Source organism: Sebastes umbrosus, chromosome 2 (assembly GCF_015220745.1).
Source record: "Sebastes umbrosus isolate fSebUmb1 chromosome 2, fSebUmb1.pri, whole genome shotgun sequence".
NCBI classification, from domain to species: domain Eukaryota; kingdom Metazoa; phylum Chordata; class Actinopteri; order Perciformes; family Sebastidae; genus Sebastes; species Sebastes umbrosus.
Genome location: NC_051270.1, coordinates 36,594,703 through 36,612,307, shown reverse-complemented (window position 1 = coordinate 36,612,307; position 17,605 = coordinate 36,594,703). Strand labels below are relative to the sequence as shown.

At 43.1% G+C, this 17,605-nt stretch overlaps 1 protein-coding gene across 3 annotated transcripts in view; it reads right to left on the bottom strand.

Moving 5' to 3' along the window:
• The window catches only part of lrp4 (low density lipoprotein receptor-related protein 4), a 151,295-nt gene that overhangs the window by 32,812 nt on the left and 100,878 nt on the right, over positions 1 to 17,605 (bottom strand). For all 3 annotated transcript variants that reach the window (XM_037792250.1, XM_037792260.1, XM_037792268.1), the window contains exons 7-14: positions 9,233 to 9,352; positions 8,887 to 9,012; positions 7,059 to 7,184; positions 5,781 to 5,915; positions 4,177 to 4,302; positions 3,481 to 3,711; positions 1,570 to 1,726; positions 828 to 1,045 (exon numbers count right to left, since the gene is read on the bottom strand). In XM_037792250.1, coding sequence (XP_037648178.1) covers positions 828 to 1,045; positions 1,570 to 1,726; positions 3,481 to 3,711; positions 4,177 to 4,302; positions 5,781 to 5,915; positions 7,059 to 7,184; positions 8,887 to 9,012; positions 9,233 to 9,352 — 1,239 coding nt within the window. The remainder of the gene's footprint in view (positions 1 to 827; positions 1,046 to 1,569; positions 1,727 to 3,480; positions 3,712 to 4,176; positions 4,303 to 5,780; positions 5,916 to 7,058; positions 7,185 to 8,886; positions 9,013 to 9,232; positions 9,353 to 17,605) is intronic.

Here is a 17,605-nt window from a genome sequence, read left to right as displayed (position 1 = left end):
TCGAAGCCTCCAACGAAAAAAAAAAGCACCAGAAATGCGTTTATATTTTATCAATTCCAATTCTGCTCATCGATTCTTAGTTCCAATACGTTCAAAGCCTCAATTTCCTGAAGATTTGTGTTGCCAAAATTCTGTGATTCTTCCATGCTTCCTCTTAAGTAGCTCAACCAAGTGCTGAATAATCTCCATTAATCATACTCTTTTTCCCACCAAAATTAGCACGTCTATGCAGGTTTTTTTAAACATAGGAAAACCTGTTAAAAATATGCGATTTACTCCTTTCCCATTGACAGTAGACAAGTATGCCTTTCTGTTTTTTTTTTTATTCTGGTGTGTCACGTTCGACATCACAAATCTGGTGGAAAACAAAGTTAGTGAAAATGTTACGCTGGTTGCGTATTCACACCTGCCTTGTTTAGTTCGGTTGAATTGAACCCTGGAGCGTTCACCCTCTCGGTGCGTTTCGTTTGGGCAGGTGTGAACACAGTAATTGCACTCGGGTGCAGCTCCAAAACAAGCGAACCGAGACCTCCTTGAAGGGGTGGTCTCAGTTCGCTTCCAAACGAACTGCGGTACGGTTCAGTACGCATCGTTTGTGGTGAGAACATGATCTGACCTCGATCCCGCCCAACTGGAGAAAGCATTGCGCCTTTTTGGATTAAACCAGCTCCGGTAGCAAGCAGCGCTGTGCATGTCAACACCAGACACATCAGTACTAAACAGGTGTAACGTCAGGCTGTGTTGAAGACCATGGGCATACCTGATGGATCTTCGGTTCTTGATATCCAACCCTCGCCAGAAAAAACAGATAACAGGTAGGAGTTTACCTTGGCTGATGACGGCCTTGCGGTTGCGTCCGTCCAGGTCCGCCCTCTCGATGACATGGTGCTTTGCGTCCACCCAGTACATGCGGCGGCCGGCGTAGTCGATGGTGAGGCCGTTGGGCCAGAACAGGTGTGTGTCTGCGATGACCCGCCGGTTGGAGCCGTCCATGTTGGCGTACTCGATGCGAGGCGTGTTGCCCCAGTCTGTCCAGTAGATTTTACTGAGGAGGAAAGTGGGACAGTCACGGTTAAGTTTACTTGTTGTTAAGAAGTAAACAGATTGCTGTCGGGATTCAAGACACAGCAGGTGTCTCATGGAATTAAAAGTCTCCTCTGTCCTCGACATTCACGTCCTCCCCATCATCTGCTCTGACCGACCTCAGAGGGAACTTTTTAAAAATATTTTTCAATTATCCCATGCAAATGAGCTACCTAATACGCTGAATGAGTTTTCTAGCTTAACATTTCTCTGGGGCTTCATCTAAAATTCCTTCCTGCCACTGCGGCATATGAAGCCGGGGATGAAAACACACTTAGCTACTGCCCCTTTCATGAAATACTGGTTCCACACAGATGCTTGCCTGTGGGCACTGCTGTGCTGCCAAACTTTAATCCCTGCTCTGCTGCTACACTACAACTGGGACACATCCAGAGGGGATATGTATATATGAGTGTGTGTGCATTTGGAACCATCTGTAGTGAATTATAGTGGTGTGTGTCTGTGTGTGTATGTTTGGACTCGTACCCCTCTATGGGGTGCAGCGCGATGGCTCGGGGCTTCTCCATGCTCTGCCACAGCAGCACCTTGCGGTGCGTCCCGTCCAGGTTGGCCACCTCAATACGAGACGTCCCCGAGTCTGTCCAGTACAACTTGTCATGGATCCAGTCGATGGCCAGTCCACCTGAAGGAGACAAAAAAAACATTTTGAAATTGTCTGAATTTGAACCCATTTTTCAATTTAAAAAGGGACAGTGTGTAGGATTTGGTGGAATCTAGCGGTGTGGTTGCAGATTGCAACCAACTAAATACCCCTCCACTCACTCCTCCATTTCCAAGACCGTGGTAACGTGAGCTGCCTCACTTAGAGGCCACCCTTACCATAATAACACTACTTTAATAGCAACGGAAGTCAGATGGCGGCTGGCGGTACAACTGTTTTACACTCTGTGGCTCACGTTACCGCAGTTTCACAAGCGTGTCGGAGAACTACGGTGGCCTCCAGGTAACGTAAAAACATGAGAGGCCCTTTCTAGAGGTTTGGTTTTTGGTTTGTCCATTCTGGGCTACTGTAGAAACATGGTGGTGGACTCCGTGAAGAGGACCCGCTCCCTATGTAGAAGCATTCTAAGCTAACAAAAACATGTTTCTTAACTTCAGGTGATTATACACTAATGAAAACATAGTTATGAATATTATATTCCATTATTTGCTAATAGATCTCCCGATATGCTACACACTGTTCATTTAAGTCATGTTTTAAAACACAAGATACAATGTGTTAGCAAGTGAGCTATAAGAGTGTCTGTAGATGTTTGTTTTTTTTACTACTGAGCCAAGCTAGCTGTATCCCTCTGCTTCCAGGCTTCATGCTAAGCTAAGCTAACTAAGACGCCAGCTCCATGCTCACACAGACATTGGATTGATATTGATCCTCTCTGCGTCACTTTTACAAAAAAAGCAAATAAATGTATTTCCCACGATGTTGAACTATTCCTTTAAGTGTCATCTGTAACTAGTTGTTTCATTCTCTGATCTTCATATCACTATTTTGCATGTATTCATTGTATGCACTATTTACTTTAGTCTATGTATATGCTACCACAGCTTGTGATCAGAACATCACGTCAATAATTGCATTGAATTGGTTGTGTCTAGATGGTACCCCACAATTTGCAAAACTCTTGCAAGATGGTTAAGGTTAGGCATTGACCTTGAATGTCTAGGGTTTATTTATTTTATCTTTATTTAATCAGGCAGTCTCATTGAGTTCAAGATCTCTTTTCCAAGAGAGACCTGAGAACAAGAAACATTCACAAGACCACAATCAGCAAAACAGAAACTGCACAATAAACAGGAATTAAAAACAGTTACAAGAGTCATAAAAAAACAAGTTTAGGCATTGAGCTTGAATAGTTAAGGTGAGGATAGGTCGTTGGGCAACAAGTCTCTTGAGAGTTTTTGCAAGTTTTCGCAATTTATGGGTTACCATCTAGACATGACCAACTGAACTGAGGCAGAGAGGAAGACAGGAAGCGCAACTAAAAAGAACAAAGCAAGAGATGAAACAGATGAACAGTGAAACATACTGGAGAGAAAAAGGATGAAACCGACCAAAAGGGCGACCCAGAGAGAGTTTAAGAGACACTGAGGCTGAGAGAAAGCAAGAAAGAGAGAGACAAACTGTAAAAGAAAGAACAAAACAAGAAGAGTGAAAATAAGAGAGAAAGAGAGAGCAAAAAAAAAAAAAAATACTTTTGAGTTTCAACAGTATTGATGTCGTGCTGCTGAACTCATACATGATCAGGGTGATGGATGAGGTGAGGGAGAGCAGAGTGTAGTTGGACAGAAAGCAGCAGAGTTAGATCAATTGGATAAAAGATAAATGGGCCCGTTGTCCCACATCTGAACCTGCGTCCCATTGGCTGCCGTACACACCTGGGCTCTCCAGACCGGTGGAGACGACCTCCTCCACGTTGGAGCCGTTGAGGTTGGCCTTCATGATGCGGTCCAGCGTCACGTCGGACCAGAAGACCAGCTCGCGGTTGTGGTGGAAGTCCAGGGCGATGGCGTTCTCCAGGTTGTTGAGCAGCAGGGTGTACTCGGAGCGATGCGGCAAAACCTGACGGATGTCGATGCGGTTGGCGAAGAGCAGCACCGGCTCCGGACCTAAAGGACGGACGGGGGATGGAGACGACGAGAATTAAAGTGGAAAGGAAAACAGCGAGGAGCCAAACATGACTGGAATGTTGAAGAGACAAAACTAAAAAAAAGTCTGAGTCAGGAGCGATGGTCACTTTTAATAACAGCGAGCATTAATCTGACAGGAGGTGAAGGTCGGGGTCATGGTAGATGTCTGACAGTCAGTCCTGACCTGGGTTTAGCTCTGGTCTGGTCTGCAGCAGATTGATGGGCTGCTGTACCAGGCCTGCACTCTACCTCATATCTAAATCTAGTCCAGACCCTCCGAATGAGCCAGCCTCATTCAGAGTAAAGACCCCGCAGCAGAGGAATGGATACAGTTACCACTGAGCATAAACACTATGCAACCACTGTTTTTATTGGAGGTCAAACCCCCGCGACTTCTCCGCGGTCACATGTCAAGGTTGAAATACAGTACGGTGGTTTTCTTACCCTGGGCTTTGCAGCTGCGCTTGTCAGGTCGGAGCTCGTAGCCCTGAACGCACCAGCACTGGAACCCCCCCTGCGTGTTGGTACAGCCCTGGCTGCAGTAGCCTTCTTCAGCACACTCGTCCACATCTGGAACGGACCACGGAGGCAGAGGACAAGAGAGGGGAGGGACGGAGAGATGTTGGCGTCAAACTCCCGCAGGGTTAACAAGACACAAAGCAAAGGCCCAATTCCAAACCACCCCTTACACCCTCTCCCTACCCGCCATATTAAGTGCCATTCCAAACCAATCAGCGGGGAGTGGAAGTGTGTTATATAACCCTCCAACAGTGAGCCTGCATCGATGCTGACTTAACCAGTGGCCCTTACTGACGACATGCAACGCCGCTTTGTGTTCGTCACGGAACACGCTCCAATGTCAGCTCCGTACGACTACCTTACAATTATTTACTCATAAACTGCTCAAACTGATAGACATTTAATTTAATCTACTTAATTGTCATACAGACGGCAACAACATAAAGTAAATAGATTGTATTTAGGATCTAATATACCCTCGTCCAGTTTAGAAAACAGTAGACATGTTCATTAGATTGTACATTTTTATATATTTTATATATATATGCACACACACACAACATATATATATATATACAACATATATTTATTATTTTTTACCCCTATCAGGAGCTATAACCCCATCATTTTTTAGATCTTCAACTGTGCAATACTGACTTAACAGTACAATAATTTGGTGCAATAATTTAGATGTGAAATAATCTGGTTTACTCTGGCATTTACACTGTATTTATTTATACAGAACATTTAAACTAATATTGTTATTTTACACTATTCTTGCATTTTTATAAATGCATGCATTTATATTATTATTCAGCATTATTTAGCATCAGCATTATTAATTGCACTGTTGTTATATATATATAGTTCTTATTTATATTTTCTTATTATTTCTCTATTTTTATATATTTATATTCTAGAACAGGTGCAAAATATAACTCAATTGCCAATCAATAGAAAAAGTATTTCTGATTCTGATATTTATTTCCTTGCAGGAGAGAGGGACGTTTGTCCTGAAGTGGCCGCTGTATTGATACCCTCCACCTTACAGAAGGGTGCTTCATTGAGCTGCGAGTGTGACTACAAACAGAGTTCACTCCGTCACAGAGTGGGAGGGTGGAGGGACCGGATTGGAATTGGGCCAAAGTGTGCAGAGGTGGCTGGAAGGTGAAAAAGTCACTCACACTTTGGGAACACATTCACGTCCTACTTCTTGTTACGCCCCTTAAATTCTAGATTAATTTCTTGACCTTGCAAAACACACTTGCAGAGAATGGAAGATTGTCTCCACGAGTTTAAAAAGTCTGGCAATATGACTTTCGGCTCGAGGCAGAAATCCCAGATTCAGGTCCACAACAAATTCTTAATATCAATACTTTCTTAGCCCAAACCTTCATGAAGTTCAATAGAAATGTGTTCATGCTTTTGGGAAATATCCTGTTGACATAAAGATAAACTAACACACACACACACACACACACACACACACACACACACACACACACAGACACACACACACACAGCAGTACCCTGGCAGGCTTGGCCGTCGTCCATCAGGCGGTATCCAGTGTGACAGGTGCACTGGACCAGTCCTCTGACCATCTGACACTTCTGGGAGCAGCCTCCGTTATTCTGGTTACAGTTGCCCTCGCTGGAGCGCGGACCTGCTCGCCGCACAGAGACATTACGGGAACATAAACACAGCCTGCTGATTCAGTACGAATACAACCGCACACTGTAAAAAGTATGACTCATGTGGTGGTGAGCCTTGAAATATTTTAGGCCCGCGAGCAGCGACGCCTGAGGACGGTGATGTCGGTCAGCAAGCTCAACTAGAACAGTCCAGACTGTCATTAAAGCATTTTGGTGACATTTCTTCTCATGCCACCATTTAGGCCTAAAATCTCACCTTGACAAACATTTTCATGCTCCCCCCCACACAAGATTGTCAATGAATCTCAATAAACATCCAATAAGTTAAGTGCTCGTGTTAGTCTTCATAATTTAGACATTGGTATGCGAGTCTTATCCCTTCCAAGTAAGTGTTATTGCAGAGTCTATGCATGCTTTAAAGAGGACATATTATGCTCATTTCCAGGTTCGTACTTGTATTTTGGGTTTCTACTGGAACATGTTTACATGCTTCAATGTTATTTTTCTCATCCTGTCTGTCTGAATATACCTGTATATATCCTGTCACCCTCTGTCTGAAACGCTCCGTTTTAGTGCCTGTCTCTTTTTGGAAATCGGGTCAGCTGAGTCATCGGAGACCCTCCTGATTTTATTGGAGTTTTAATTTCCTTGAACTGTCTTTCTATTTCTTTTAAATAATGTTTTATTTTTTGACATGTCCGTTTTATTATACTGCCCTTGTGAAGCACTTTGTAACGTGGATTTTGGAAGAGTTTTATCATTATTATTATTAAATCCCCCTCCTAAAAAAGTCCAGTCTGCTCTGATTGGCTTGCGAGAAAAATATGGTGCACCTTTACAAGGGTAGTTCTCAAGCTGTGGGCGGTAATGAGCCTGCGTGTGACATAGGAAGGGGGAGCCAAATCTGAATGGCTTGTTGAATCACATGTTTTCTGATCTAAGCAGCCCACAAAAAACGGACTGGGTTGTCTTATTTCACAGTTTGTGGGGTTGGTAGACACTCCAGATACCCAAATGTATGAGCACAAGCACTGAAAAAAGTGCGTTTTTCATGATATGTTCCCTTTAAGGAAAATAAAAAAAGGCTAAAATTAAAGACTTAATGTTCAGTCTTCACACCGCGGTACAGACGCAGATATAGTGCATCAACTCACGGCAGTCGTGGTGCGGGTGTTCGTCAGTCCCGTCTCCGCAGTCGTTGACCTCGTTGCACACCTTCCTCTGACCGATGCAGCGTCCGTTCCCACACTGGAACTGATCAGGAGCACATGGAGGACTCTCTGTGGGGACATGAGATAATAATAATAATATATACAGTGAGAAGGCAACAACTCTTTATCTCCCATTCTGCCCTTCACTTACCAAATAATTGTTACTCATTCATTAAAAGTTAGAAAAAAAAGAAGTTTTAGCTTTAAGTACAGCGTTTATTAAGAGAACTTAAGGAGAGACACTCTAGGCAAACACATTGTTTTTCATACACTGGTCAATTTTGGGCTATTTTGCTTCTCTAACATGTCTTCTTTCAGACTAGTGGAAAGAAAACATCCAAAATACACGTTTAGATGTTTATTTGACTACTTTGTCTATTTGCATCTGTAGATTTCTCCTAGATTCACTAAAAGTTAACATCAGATAATACCTCATTTGCATATTTAAACATAACATTTCAGAAAACTTGTAATACAAAAAAGAATTGTCTTAATGTAAGTAATCATCTGGGGAAGTTTCATGGTGATATCTATTAGTTAACATTGTTTACCCTATTCACCTGGAGTGTCTTGCAAAATGTATGGAATTTCACAATATAGTATATCTTTAAAGATTGTTTTCTCAAAATTAGCTTTTTCTCAGACTCTGAGCCAGAAATCTCCACCTCAGCAGCACTTCCATCCACCAAACTTTCCAGTTTCATTCCCATCTATATTCTGAAGGTTTTTACAGAGGGGTTTGTTCATACATCATTCATAGCCTGATTCATTCAACATTTTATTCCAAAAAACATGTCGAAAATGGATTTTTCGAGTGATCCAAAATTCCCTCTGTAACAAACCTTTGACTCTAACATGTCAACACAATGAAACAAGAATTTTGAACCTGGCTGTATCCAATATTCAGATTTCTGTTCTGGAAATATACAGCACATATTTGATAACATAATGCCACATTTGCATATTTAAACATAACATTTCAGAAAACTTGTAATACAAAAAACAATTGCCTTAATGTGAGTAATCAACTGGGGAAGTTTCATGGTGATATCTATTAGTTAATTCTTTTACCCCATTCAACTGGGGTGTCTGTTTTTTGTTTTCCACTAACCTCTCCTTCCACATTAGGCCCACTACCTTAGTCCATCATTACATTTAACTGTTCATTAAGAGATTATTTGAAAGTCTCACAGAGGTTCCAGTGTAGCCAGAAACTCCTAACATGTCAGGCTGAACTACAGGGAAACTTACGAATGATTAAGTGTGCCACCATAAAGATGACATCATGGATTTGAATATTTCATTACATATGGATGAAGTGCTGCGACGAGCAAAAACAGAAAGACATTTCAGAAAAGTAAAGAAAGAAATACTTGGAGTGAGTACAAAATGTATTAACTTTGAAGCTGGGAATTTAAGGGAAATGTCAGGGTTCAAGAGGTTCATGCAAAGCGATCTAGAACTCCTCAGGTTAAAGGTGGATAGCATCCAAACATCGAGTAAAAACGTTCCGTCTTTCTCTTCATTGTTCGATTCTATCTCAATACACAGGCCGGTTTCTGTAGTTTGTCTACAGGTTGGTGTTCCCATCAGCAGAGGAACTGCCAAAAAGATAAGTCAATATTGTTTGAAAGCAACTGTGTTTCTCAACAAAAAGAAAAAAAAGTGAGTTTGTGAGTCGAGGAGGGCTGTTCTGAGCTGTTGTCATGACTACGATTGAAGCTGGTGTTATATTTAGCTCCTGAAAACAAGATAACAACCACAGTCTCACCGGTTTTCTCGCAGCCCTCTTCATCGCTGCGGTCGGAGCAGTCGGGCTCGCCGTCGCATCTCCATGACAACCGGACGCAGCGTCCGGTTCCGCAGCGGAACTGATCGGCCGTGCACATGGACGTGGCTGCAGGACACACACACACACACACACACATTTCATTCATTCAATCTCAGATGAGATATTGATTGCCTTGTTTTTCCATCAGTAACAGAAGTCAGATAAAAGGCTGAAATTGACAGAAACACTAACATGATGAAGGAATAAAAAACTATTTTGAGACACACAAGCCTTTACAGACAGAGCACGTGTTTGTTCCGTAAATGTGATGAAAGCAGCTACTCACTGCAGTTCTTCTCGTCTGATTGGTCGTCACAGTCGAATTCTCCGTCACACCTCCAGCCCGCGTTGATGCACATCCCGCTGCTGCACATGAATTCAACTGATCTGCACGGCTGGTGGGAAGCTACACGCACACACACACACACAGATACATACAGAATGACATCAGAAACACAACAACTACAGCAGCTGTAATTTAACCATCTTTATGGGGTTAAACAAATCTCTCGCAACATGATTTTTAAAGTCACAACTTTATTCATGGGGTGTTTATTATTATCACATCAGTGATGTCACAAAAATATTAATTTTCGATACCATTTTCGAAACCACGGTGAAAAATTGACACAACATTGAGGGCATAAAAATTGGGATTTTTATTAAAAGATAAAGAGCAGTGTGTGTGTGTGTGTGTGTGTGTGTGTGTGTGTGTGTGTGTCAACTTGCTGTCTGAGAGAAAAGAGAGCAGAACCCACAGCTGGTACCCGTGTATCGATACTGTGGACAATCAGTATTGAAACCGTTTCACCTATTCAGTATCGATATGTATTGATACTTTTTTGACAACACTATATCATGTCAAAAATGCTAAATATCTCTCTTGTTCCTGCATCTAGGAGTAGGCATCACCTTGCTTTAAAAAAGGATTTTTTAAAAAGTTGAGAATTGCTGGGTTACATTTGAATAAAGGTACAAGATAGTTCCTGGTAACCGAGACATCAGCCCAGGCCTTATCCAAATGATATTCAGTGTGATTGGGTCGGGTAGTGTCCTGTTGTATCTTTCTATCAAAATGTCCAATAGCCTAGTGGATCCAAGCGGGTCAGCTCTGATCACTTGTTGTGTCATAAACATTGCAGGAGGAAAAGTTTGGCCTGTAAAATGCAAGAACCGAGGGCTGTCAATAGATTCAAATATTTAATCGGGATTAATCACACAAAATATTTTTCTTTTCAAATCTACCTTAGAGGAGATTTATCAAGTATTTATAACTCTTATCAACATGGGAGTGGGCAAGTATGCTGCTTTATGCAAATGTATGTATATATGTATTATTGGAAATCAATTAACAACACAAATCAATGACAGATATTGTCCAGAAACCCTCACAGGTACTGCATTTAGCATAGAAAATATGCTCAAATCATAGCATGGCAAACTGCAGCCCAACAGGCAACAACAGCTGTCAGTGTGTCAGTGTGCTGACTTGACTATGACTTGCCCCAAACTGCATGTGATTATCATAAAGTGGGAATGTCTGTAAAGGGGAGACTCGTGGGTACCCATAGAACCCATTTACATTCACATACCTGGAGGTCAGAGGTCAAGGGACCCCTTTTTTCCTCACCAACATTTAGTGTAGCTTTGGAGAGTTATTTAGCCTCCTTCTCGACAAGCTAGTATGATGTACGACATGGTCGGTACCGATGGATTCCTTAGGTTTTCTAGTTTAATATGATGCAATCTATCTTCACTCTAGCTTTAAAACTGAGCCCGCTGCAACCTAAAAATCTCAAGTTGCGTTAATGCGTTAAAGAAATGAGTGGCGTTAAAATAAATGTGTATTATCGCGTTAACTTTGACAACCCTACAAGAAACACAAATCTCTTACAGATTGTTGCTGCTTGTTGATTGGTGCAGCACTGTGCTGCTGCACTATTTGGGTCTGTTCGGGTCGACCACATTTTGGATCGGGTCCAATTATCCTGGGGTCTATTGAGATCGGGTCTCTGCCTCTATCTTTTTTTGTAAACGGATTGATGCACGTGGGATTCAGGTAGGTTTTCCACAAACCAGTTTCGGATCAGATCCAAACGATGCACCTATAAGGTCCTCTAATACAAGATTGAAAGCTTTATCGTCATATGCACAGCAAATAAGCAATCTTAAGCTGCCCATCCACTGTACGATTTTAGAAACGTGGTTGTGTAACTCCTACTCCTACTGTACGAGTAGATCGTTTGCGATGTAAAGCCAAAGTGCACGATTTATGTGCTCCGATCGTCAGCCGCGACCTGCGTGCTCACACTGTAGGTGGAAAATAGAAAGAAAAAAGAAAACACGGCCTGTTGGCTCCTGAGGGCCGTTCTGGCTGTTGACAGTTGTCAATAAAGATTTGTTTGAAAGCTCCGAGGCAGGTGAAGTTTGTTTGCTAGCAGAGGTCTGTACGGGTCACAATGCTAACAAGGCAGAAACGTGCTGCCTTGATCATCTGTGCCATCCTGTCTGCTGAAACGTCTAAAAAACAAAGAGGCAGCGGCGTAACGTTATATGGACTCGCAAGGTGGCGAGGAAGACATGGACAGTATGGCTTGTCCATTTTGCAGAGAGAATTGGAGGTAAGCTAGCTACATTTTACTGGCTATATCTGTTGTAGCCTACATTGTTACCTCGATAGCTACGCCCTGATTACTGTAAGAAGAGGAGAAATAAGGCGCTGATGTTGGGGAATCGGCTCGTGGCTCTGCTCCAACTGTACGAGAGCCTGTGGACGGCCGACCAAAATTTCTGACATGTCAGAAATTCATCCGACCGCCAGGCGGGAGGAGTTAATCGGTCTTCAGTCCCCGCCGTACGCTGCACGGCAAACGACGCCTAACGAAGCTGAAATTCGGTCCGACTCTAAAATGAGTCTTGTGGCTAAAATGGTCCAGTGTATGCCCAGCTTAAGTCTGCTGTTCACTCTAAAATGCTGTCCATAAAAAGTGCAAAACAAAGTGCAAAGATACAGTGTTTTATACCAGTGATGTTTCCTTCCCCATAGACATGAATTGGTTCTGTTTATTTTGGCTGCCATATGATCATCTCTGACTGCAGATCATAGCTGTCCCACCTTTAAATCTCCCACCACATCTCAACATGTGAGCGGATCAAAGTGAAGCTCAAACTGGCAGCAGATGAGGACGGAGGTGGACGAGAAGATTAAAGCTGAATCAGACATAAGCATCTTAAATCCTGAGTGTGTGTGTATGTGTGTGTGTGTGTGTGTGTGTGTGTGTGTGTGTGTGTGTGTGTGTGTGTGTGTGAGCGTGTGTATGTGTCTTGGACATGTTTCCTCCTGACAGCACGAGTCGGCTCCCATCAAAGCTGCGGTGGGCGTGACATAAGGGACGAACAAAAGTGACAAACGAGGGAATTCAGGGGAACTAAAAAAAAAAGAGAGGAGATGTTGTAGAAGCTTCAAGCGTCCGCGTGCGGGCTTATCAGCCGGGCGAGAGAAGAGAGAGAGAGAGAGAGAGAGAGAGAGAGAGATGATCAAAACAGCAGGTGGCTCTCCCACAAAGAGAGAGAGAGAGAGAGAGAGAGAGAGAGAGAGAGAGAGAGAGACTTATAGGTCAGAAGAATCAGCGTGGGATGCCGACAAACACACCGACGCCCACACACACTCAAATGATTCATCCACACTCTCTCTCTCACTGTCTCACACACACACGCAGCAACGATGCGCTTTCATCTGCTCAGCTATGCAGCCGAAAGCAGTATCAATGTTCGCAAGCGGTAACGAAGCATGCAGTTGTGAGTGTTTTGGGATGTGCGTGTGTGTGTGTGTGTATGTGTGTGTGCATTCACATAAGGGAGAGGGAGGGAGGGGAGGCTTCTTCTCTAACAAAGCGCCCTTCATGTGTCTGGAGAGTCGATGCCAAGGAATGCTGTCTGAGGATGGGCCGTCTTATGCCTGTGAGGAATGCCTCCTCTGTGTGTCCACAAACTATATGCATGTTTTGTAAAGCGAAGACGTCGTCAGACTTTTTTTTTTTTTTTTGATGCTTCATGAAATGGAATTAGTTTAAAACACTAAAAAACAGACTCTGGTCAGAAATAACATAAAATGAAAATAAAATAGCAAGCACAGACGGGCAGTTTGAGAGAAGAGGACATCAGGAAATTGATAGTTCGGGGACATGAGGTCCAGCTGGTTTCAGTACACCAGACATGATGTAGATTGATCTATTAACCTTGTTGGTTTTTAATACAAAAAAGAAAAACAAAAGAGTCCTGCAGAAGTAACTAACAGGACTTAGGGGCATTTTATGTGTTTGGGTTTATTCTGAAATCATTTAAAGGTCCAGTGTGTAGGATCTGGTGGTATGTAGCGGTGAGGTGAGGAGATTGCAACCGACCGAAGCGTCTCCCGGATGCCAAGCGTGTAGGAGAGCCACGATGGCCGACGCGAAAACGCGAATGACCCAGCTAGAACCATTTGGAGCAGAGCCAGTGCGTAGAGTGTGAGTGTAAGTGGGAAGTGAGTAGTGACGCAAGAGAGCGAAAGCAGTGGCGACAGGAGCGAGTAACGCTATTGACTCCGGCCCAAGCAGGAAAAGTTTTGTTTGTCCGTACTGTAGTAACATGGCGGTGCAACATGGAGGACTCCGTGGAGAGGACCCGCTCCATATGTAGATATAAACGTCTCATTCTAAGGTAACGAAAACACTACGATTCCGGGGCCGGGTCGCATTGGCAGCAGGCTTAGCAGGGTAGTTCAGACGTCCCTCTCCACAGTAATGTTTTCCAGCTCTTCCTGGGTGGACCCCGAGGCGATCCCAGGCTAGACGAGATATATAATCTCTCCAGCGTGTTCTGGGTCTACCCCGGGGCATCTTGGCTAGTTGGACGTGCCCGGAAACGTACCTCCAAAGGGAGGTATCCAGGAGGCATCCTGATCAGATGCCCGAACCACATCAGCAGGACCCTTTGGACGCGAAGGAGCAGCGGCTCTACTCCGAGATCCCTCCTGATGTCTGAGCTCCTCGCCCTATCTCTAAGGCGGAGCCCAGCCACCCTACAGAGGAAACTCATTTCGGACGCTTGTATCCGCGATCTCATTCTTTTGGTCTCTACCCAAAGCTCATGCCTATAGGTGAGGGTCGGAACGTAGATGGACCTTTAAATCAAGAGGTTTGTCTTCCAGCTCAGCTCCCTTTTCACCACAACGGTCCAGTACAGCATAACTGCTGATGCCGCTCCAAACCGCCTGTCCATCTCCTGCTCCATTTTACCCTCACGCGAAAACAAGACCCTGAGATACTTATATTATATAACTCTCTCGCTTGGGGTAGTGACTCACTCCCAACAACCCGGAGGGTGCAATCCACCGTTTTCCAGCAGGGAACATTTCAATAGATCCCCCTAATTGTTCCACACTGGTCCTTTAAGACTTTTCAAAGACCCCCCCCCAAAAAAAAAACCCAGGGTGTGTGTGTGTGTGCTGCACCATTATTTTAAGTATTTTTAGGACCAATCTCCTGTCTCTTTTTTTTGCTTTTTTAAAGCTTTGATGCCAGCTCAACTTTCCAAAAAGACATGTCAAACACTTCAGAAGCGAGGCAGCAATTAAAAAACCTGGACGTGGGAGGAGACGAGGGAGAAACAGAGAGCAGCTCAGTCGACCGACATGACCAAAACCTTGAAGCTGTGCTTATCGCGCTGCAGATAAACACATCAAAGGGGGAAACCACTGTGTATGAGTGTGTGTGTGTGTGTGTGTGAGAGAGAGAGAGAGAGAGAGAGAGAGAGAGAGAGAGAGAGAGAGAGAGAGAGAGATGTCATGTGGTGGGCGGTTATAGACAATAAGCGAATGAAACAAACATGTGAGAAATCAGAGATGAGAGAATGAGGAGGGAGATGCTGAGAGATTTGTCAGCAGCAGGCAGCGTCTCTGGAGTGAGGGGAGCGAAACATGATAGTCTGTGTTAATCAGGACCATGGCGTCACACTGTGCGTGTGTGTGTGTGTGTGTGTGTGTGTGTGTGTGTGTGTGTGTGTGTGTGTGTGTGTGTGTGTGTGTGTGTGTGCGCGTGTGATACAGTGACAGAAAAGATCTAACAGACAGTTCTGACAGATGCTGTGGAGCGGCGGCCTGCAGGAAGCAGCTGTTCCTGAGCTCAACCTGACGTCGACAATCGACACTGAATGTTGTGATGCTTTTCGGATGTATTTCTGTATAATAGCAAATATTTATGACGGAAAGGGCAAAGTTAGTGATAAAAAGTGAGGGCTGTCAATTGATTAAAATATTTAATCACGATTAATTGATTTTGAGATTTGTCAAGTATTTAATACTCTTATCAACATGGGAGTGGGCAAATATGCTGGTTTATGCAAATGTATGTATATATTTATTATTAAAAATCAATTAACAACACAAAACAATGACAAATATTGTCCAGAAACCCTCACAGGTACTGCATTTAGCATGAAAAAAAAATGCTCAAATCACATCATGGCAAACTGCAGCCCAACAGACAACAACAGCTGTCAGTGTGTCAGTGTGCTGACTTGACTATGACTTGCCCCAAACTGCATGTGATTATTATAAAGTGGGCATGTCTGTAAAGGGGAGACTCGTGGGTACCCAGAGAACCGTTTTTCATTCAAGTATATTGAGGTCAGAGGTCAACGCACCTGTTTTTCCTCATAAAAATGTAGCATTAGTTTGGAGCGTTATTTAGCCTCCTTCTAGTTTTCTAGTTTCATATGATACCAGTATCTTCACTCTAGCTTTAAAACTAAACCCACTACAACAACTAAAAACCCCAAGTTGTGTTAATGTGTTAAAGAAATTAGTGGCGTTAAAATTAATTTGCATTAACACGTTAACTTTGACAGCCCTAAAAAAAAGTTGAACCCCTCAAACCGTTTAATCATTCTGCTTCTTCATGACTGTCCGTGTTTTTCCAGCTTCTCAAATGTAAAGATTTACCTCTTTTTGCTGTTTCATGTCACTGTAAAATGAATATCTTTGGGTTCTTGGACTGTTGGCTGGACGAAACAAGCAATGACGACAATGTCCTCGATGTCCTAGGCTCACAGGACTCGGGGTGGCATTTTTCATCATTTTCTGACATATTAATCGAACACACTGACACTTTAAGATTTAAGTGTCGGTGTACTGAGTCACTGTGTCCACTCTGGATCTGATTCAGTTGGTGGATTCACTAAAAAAAAAAAAAGAGTAATGCCTAAACTTAAGACTTCCTGTTCAGATGAACCTGTAACATACTTTTAAACTCCAGTTGAACTAAGTGCAGGAGGACAGGAGAATGACTGGCTGTTCTGGGACACATGTGCAGCAGTGCTACTGGGGTAAGTGGAGGGAGAGAGTGAAGCAAAGAAGAAGAAGAAGAAGAAGAAGAAGAAGAAGAAGAAGAAGAAGGGATGGAAAGAGGAAAGGCATCTGCCAGAGGGAGAGAAGAAACTTAACTCTCATCTGACGGCATAACAGAGGACTGATCTCCCGGAGGAGCTTCATCTTCTCCTCCTGCACAAGACGCTGTTTAGTGAGAGCCAGGAGCGCTGCCACGGATCATACAGAGTGTGTGTGTGTATGTGTGAAAGGAGATAACAGCAGCTCACTGTGAGCTTTACACCGGCAGGACAGGCTGGATCAGTCACTCTACTGGAACAATACCTTCTGTTTTCTTCTTGGACTTCCACCAAGTTTGTATCTTGGATGTTCAAATTTAGGGAGGTTTTTGTGTAGTGATATAATTTGGCCAAATCTTTCCCTCTGCTCAGAGTTCATCTGAAGATGGAGCTTGCATTTTAGGGTTGAGTTTGACAAACTTTGAGGTTAATTACGGTCTTTAAGAGGCTGTAGCGGGCTCAGTTTTAAAGTGGTGAAACTAGATGACCTTAGGCACGCATTGGTACAAACCATGTCCTGCTAACTTGTTGGGAAGGAGGCTAAATAACAAATAGCATAGCCATTTTCAAAGGGGTCCCTTGACCTCTGACCTCAATATATGTGAATGAAAATGGGTTCTATGGGTACCCACGAGTCTCCCCTTTACAGACATGCCCACTTTATGATAATCACATGCAGTTTTTGTAATGCAGTATAAATGTGTTATTTTTTTTTATTCTAAAAATTATGTGTTTGAATATTTCTGCATACTGGGGTCCCTAAACAGTCTTGAATTACATAAAATGGGTATCTCTGTGAAGATGAGACGCTTGTGGATTTAATTAACCCCATTATATGTGATGATGTTAGTCCTCACAATAGCCATTTCATTGTGGTAAGACCATTTTTTGAAATTTGACCTCTCTGTATAAAATGACCTGTGGTGACCTCTAGGATAATCACAGCCTCATGAAACTTTACAACCACAAACTACAGACATAGAGCATTCAGAGAATGGATGGTATATTGGTATATATATATATATATATTGACAGTAAGGGGGTTTCTGAGCAGTTTCCAAAACAGAAGTGCTCGCCATCTAATCACCAAAAAATGCAATTCTTGCAGAAATCTCAAAAGTTTTTGAAACCAAATCACAGCATGGCTTTTTCTATCGTGTTCCTCAAGGTCTTGGTGTCATAACGTGGTATTTTGGAGGGATTATTGATCATTTTTATCAAATCTGGAGTGGTA